Source organism: Penaeus chinensis, chromosome 14, assembly GCF_019202785.1.
Source record: "Penaeus chinensis breed Huanghai No. 1 chromosome 14, ASM1920278v2, whole genome shotgun sequence".
Lineage (NCBI taxonomy): Eukaryota > Metazoa > Arthropoda > Malacostraca > Decapoda > Penaeidae > Penaeus > Penaeus chinensis.
In genome coordinates, this window is record NC_061832.1 from 9,759,660 (window position 1) to 9,764,659 (window position 5,000).

The window sequence follows — 5,000 nt, forward strand, 5'->3', positions numbered from 1 at the left end:
AATTGAACTGCTTGACTTCTTACTATTTTTAAAATAAATAATTATGCAAAGCTTCCTTTTAATTAGATTTGCAAACAAAGTGTGAATGCTAAGAACCAACTGTAGAGATTTCCCCAAAATCAATATTCCTGATTTTACTGATTATTATTGTTTACAACACTACTCTTACACACACTAGTCTCAAAATTAATACAAATATATTGCATACATATTCTCATATTGTGCTCAGTGTTCACTAAGATAATTTGAAAAAAAAAACAAAAAAAAACTCACCTGAAGAATATTATGAGTTTTTCCTGAGGAGTTTTGGGTGTCGGTTCTGACTTTCTAACTCTATTTACTACATCTACAACTGGTGACTGGTACAGGCTGGCAGGGTTCCGAGATCGTTTGCTTCGTCGCTCATCCCCTGGCGTTTCTGGAGTAGGAACCTCTCGTTTCTGCAAAAAGTAATTCACATCAGTTTATATAAATGTTTCCTCATATACATGACTGTAATATGTCAGTGTTTTAACAAGACATAATTCCAATAATTATGATAATTTTAAAATACCCACTCTTGGTGTTCTCTTCTTCGGTGTCTCAACAGCAGCTTCTTCTGCAGGGGCAGCATGGTTGACAGTCTTTGGTTCAACAGGCTTTTCACTTGGAGTCTGTTTCACCATTTCCTTCTTGGGCTGTGTGGGCGAGGGTTCAGCCTTTGGCTTGTTTGTTTGGGCAGGTGCTTTTGGTGTGGTCACAGCAGGTATGGCCTGGGCAGGTGTTGTAGTGGCAGCTGAGGCTGCTGGAGTGTTGGAAGCTGTTGATGCAACTGGCTTGGTTGTGGTTGTAACAGCTGGTGTAGATGAGGCAGTTGCCGTGGTTGTTGATGTTGGTGTAGTTGTTGCAGCCGCAGAGGCAGCTGGTGTGGCAGGAAGAGCTGGAGCAGTAGCTGGAGTTGTTGTGGGAGTTGAAACTGGAGCTGGACCTGAAGTCGTAGTTGTAGTTGAAGTTGGGGCTTGGGGAATAGTAGCTGGTGTAGCTGATTTTGTTTCTGTAGGTGCAGACTCAGCTGGCTTTGGTGGTTGTGATGGAGTTGCTGCTGGTTTTACAAGCGACTTTGATACTGGAACACCATTTACACTTGGCGTTGATGGAGTCTTTGATGCTTCAACAGCAGGTTTTGATGGCTCATTGGGTTTTTGTTGGTTTACCTCTGCTGGCTGTGGTTTCGACACAGGTGCTGAAGGTGGTGTGGGTTTTACTTGGGAAGTCACAGGTGCTGAAGCATTTGTTGGGGCTGCTGGAGTGGTAGGCTTGGCCTGCGGAGGAGGCTGGCTTGGCTTCTGTGTGGGTAACGGCATGGGATTACTGGGTCTGAGTGGAACAGCTTGAGTTGTGGGGGTAGAAGTTGTCTGTGTTGCAGGTTTGGGAGTGGGTGCTGTAGGTTGTGAGGCTGCAGCAGGTACTGAGGGCTGAGCAGGCTTTGCAACAGTTGCAGTAACTGTTGCAGGAATAGGTACGGCTGCAGGTACGGTTTTAGTGGGAGAAACTGGCTGTACAGGTTTCGGCTGGCTGGCAGGTGTGGAGGCCTGAGTTGGCTGGGATGGTTTCGGCTGACTGGTTATGGGCACCAAGTCAACTCCAGCAGGCAATGATGGCTTTGGTGGGGCCACTGTGTTCTGAGGGGGTATTGTTGGTTTTGGAGCCTGCTGTTGCTGTTGTTGTGGGTGTGCATGTGGTTGCTGCATCAATGGCGGCGTTGGCTTGGGAGCTGCAGCTGTGGCAGTTGTAGGCACAGGAGCAGGAGAGGGTTTGGGCATTTGTGGTATGTTAGCACTTGTTGTGGCAAGTGGGTTTGGCTTGTGCTGAACGGAAGGATGCACAGGACCAGTAGGTTTGGCCTGAACCTGCTGAACATTGGCAGGTACCATGGGCTGCTTGGGAGGCATGTTTCCTGTGGGATTCTGAGGCTTAGGGGCCATGTGTCCCGCATTGACAGGTTTGGGAGCCATTGAGCCTGGGCCAGTGTGTGCTGGTCGTGGCTGCATGGGGTAGCCTGTCTGCATGGGCCGTGGAGGCATGGGTTGATTCATGGTTTGGGGGTGCTGTGGAGCTGGATGCTGTGGTGGACCAGGCATGTTGTGTGCTGGTGGTGGCTGCTGGTTCATGCCCCCTCCTGTCTTGTGGGGATCCATGTACCAGTTGTTACCTGAGTTATGTTGATTATGACTGTTCCACCTGGAAGAAAAAAGAAAGAAAAAACACATTAATAAATCTTGAATATTTTAAATGTTTACACATGACAACTTAACCCAATGGCGCCGGGTATAGAAAATTAAAAAAAACTCTACGCTCTGGCGAACGGCGGCAGCGCGCCGACTCTGAGCGCGTGAATTCGGTACATCAAGCCGAATCATTGCCTCGGGGCGTTTTGGCGCGGCGCCGCTACGGACAGCCGCACGCCTCACATCGTGCGTATTGTTATGACGGCGATAGCAGTGACCCGTCGCCATTGGGTTAAGTCCAACAATATCTAGATATACCTAAGAAAGGGAAATAAAATTCATCTTCAGGAAATTTCTAGTTTACTATCCTCTTCATTCTATCACACAAGTGTAAATGCTTTAATCTGTACACATATTTGTAAACAACCGGAATGTCACCCAAAAAACTTCAAAGGAGTCTAGCCCAGGTTCAAAATATTTTCAGACTTTGTAACTGAACAATATTCAACAAATTTCAAAGATGTACTGTGTTGTGCAGTGGTAGCATTCTCATCTAGCAACTTTATTGACCTGACTAAACTCCTGAACTGTCAGTGGATGGTGATCCCATCATTAGTCATTTAGAAGCAAAACTAAACAGAACGCCTATCACACCAAACATAATAACCATTGTGATTAATGGAATAAACTAAATTAGCTTTACATCTAGGTCCTTATTGTCTAAAAAAAAAAAAAAAACAGGATATGGTTCCTCAAAAGTAACCAGGCTGTCTATATGCTTGGACTGTTCCTATTATGATTAATTATGCTCTTAATTATTATTATCATCATCATCATTATTATTAACTCTTAATATTCACTTTAAAGATCTCCATTTTACATTTGTAGAGGTACAGATTTATTTGCACATTCTCCAAGTCATCTGTTCTATTAGACAGAGTAGAAAATACACAAGTAAAGTACATTATGTTTATAAAGTATCTTGTCATCTGTTACTAGTTTATAGTTATTCCCTTCCCCCTCCCCCCTAAAGAGGTCAACACTCCAAAATGTCCAGAAAACTGGGAGAAAGGATGGCACACATATATCCTAAACTGGAAGGGGAAAGGAGGGATAAAGAGAGAGGGAAGGGAAGGGGAGGGAAATAAGGAGAGAGGGAAGGAGAAGGGGAGGGGGAGGGGAGAGAAAAGGAGAGAGGGAAGGGAAAGGGAAAGGGAGAGAAAATGGGAGGGAAAGGGAAAGGGAAAGGGGGGGAGGAAAGGGAAGGGAAGGGAAGGGAAGGGAAGGGAAGGGAAGGAGAGGGGAGGGAAAGGAGAGAGGGAAGGGAGGGAAGGGGAAGGGGAAAAGAGAGGGAAGGAGAGGGGAAGGAGTGATGAAAGGAGAGAAAGAAGGAAGGGGAGGGATGAAGGAAAAGGATAGGAGGAAGGGAGGGAGTTAAAGGAGCGACCTGAGGGAGGCAGAGGGGAAAAGAGCAAGGAAGGGGAGGGCGGGGAAAAAAGGGAGAGTGGGAGGGAATGGGAGAGGGGCAAAAGAGGGGGAGGGGAGAGGGGGAGTACATTATGTTTATAAAGTATCTTGTCATCTGTTACTAGTTTATAGTTATTCCCTTCCCCCTCCCCCCTAAAGAGGTCAACACTCCAAAATGTCCAGAAAACTGGGAGAAAGGATGGCACACATATATCCTAAACTGGAAGGGGAAAGGAGGGATAAAGAGAGAGGGAAGGGAAGGGGAGGGAAATAAGGAGAGAGGGAAGGGGAAGGGGAAGGGGAGGGGGAGGGGAGGGAAAAGGAGAGAGGGAAGGGAAAGGGAAAAGAGAGAGGAGGAGGGAGAGGAGGAGGGGGAGAGGGAGAGAGAGAGGGAGAGAGGAGGAGGGGAGAGAGGAGGAGAGTGAGAGAGGGAGAGAGAGGAGGAGGAGAGAGATGAGGGAGAGGAGGGGAGGAGAGGAGTACGAGAGAGGATGTGAGAGAGATGGAGAGGAGGAGGAGGGAGGAGAGAGGAAGAGAGGAGAGGAGAGGAGGAGAGAGGAGAGGGAGGAGAGGAGGAGAGGAGAGGAGGGAGAGGAGGAGGAGATGGAGGAGAGAGGGAGGGGAGAGAGGGGAGGAGGGGAGGAAGAGGTGGAGGGAGGAGAGAGAGGGAGAGGGGAGAGAGATGGAGGAGGGAGAGAGAGAGGAGGGGAGAGACGTAGAGGGGAGAGAGGAAGAGGAGAGGAGGAGAGGGAGAGAGAGGGGGGGAGAGAGAGGAGAGGGGGAGAGAGTGAGGAGAGGGAAGAGAGAGAAGGAGGTGAGGAGGAGAGGAGATAGGGAGGAGGGAGAGGAGAGAGGAGGTGAGAAGAGATGAGAGGGAGGAGGAGAGGGGAGTGGAGGAGAGTGAGGGAGTGGGAGGAGCGGAGAGAGGAGAGAGAGAGGGAGAGAGAGGAAGGGAGGAGAGGGGAGAGGAGAGAGAGGGAGAGAGGGGAGGGGAGGAGGGAGAGGGATGGGAGAGAGGGCGAGGGAGGAGAGAGGGAGAGAGTGGAGAGAGGAGAGGGAGGGAGAGAGAGAGAGAGGAGGGGAGGGGAGGGGGGAGGAGAGGGGAGAGGGAGTGGGAGGGAGGAGGAGAGAGAGGGGGAGGAGGAGGGAGGGAGAGGGGAGGAGGGGAGAGAGAGAGTGAGAGGAGGAGAGGGTGGAGGGGAGAGAGGGGAGGGGATGAGGGAGGAGGGAGTGAGAGGAGGGAGATGAGGAGAGGAGGGGAGAGAGAGGAGAGAGAGGAGGGAGCGGGAGAGGGAGAGGGGGAGGGAGGGAGGAGAGGATGAGAGA

At 49.6% G+C, this 5,000-nt stretch overlaps 1 protein-coding gene across 4 annotated transcripts in view; it reads right to left on the reverse strand.

The window, feature by feature from the left end:
* Window positions 1-5,000, reverse strand: part of LOC125032553 (mucin-5AC-like) — an 82,000-nt gene that overhangs the window by 12,499 nt on the left and 64,501 nt on the right. For all 4 annotated transcript variants that reach the window (XM_047623764.1, XM_047623763.1, XM_047623766.1 and 1 more), the window contains exons 2-3: window positions 558-2,220; window positions 274-440 (exon numbers count right to left, since the gene is read on the reverse strand). In XM_047623764.1, coding sequence (XP_047479720.1) covers window positions 274-440; window positions 558-2,220 — 1,830 coding nt within the window. The remainder of the gene's footprint in view (window positions 1-273; window positions 441-557; window positions 2,221-5,000) is intronic.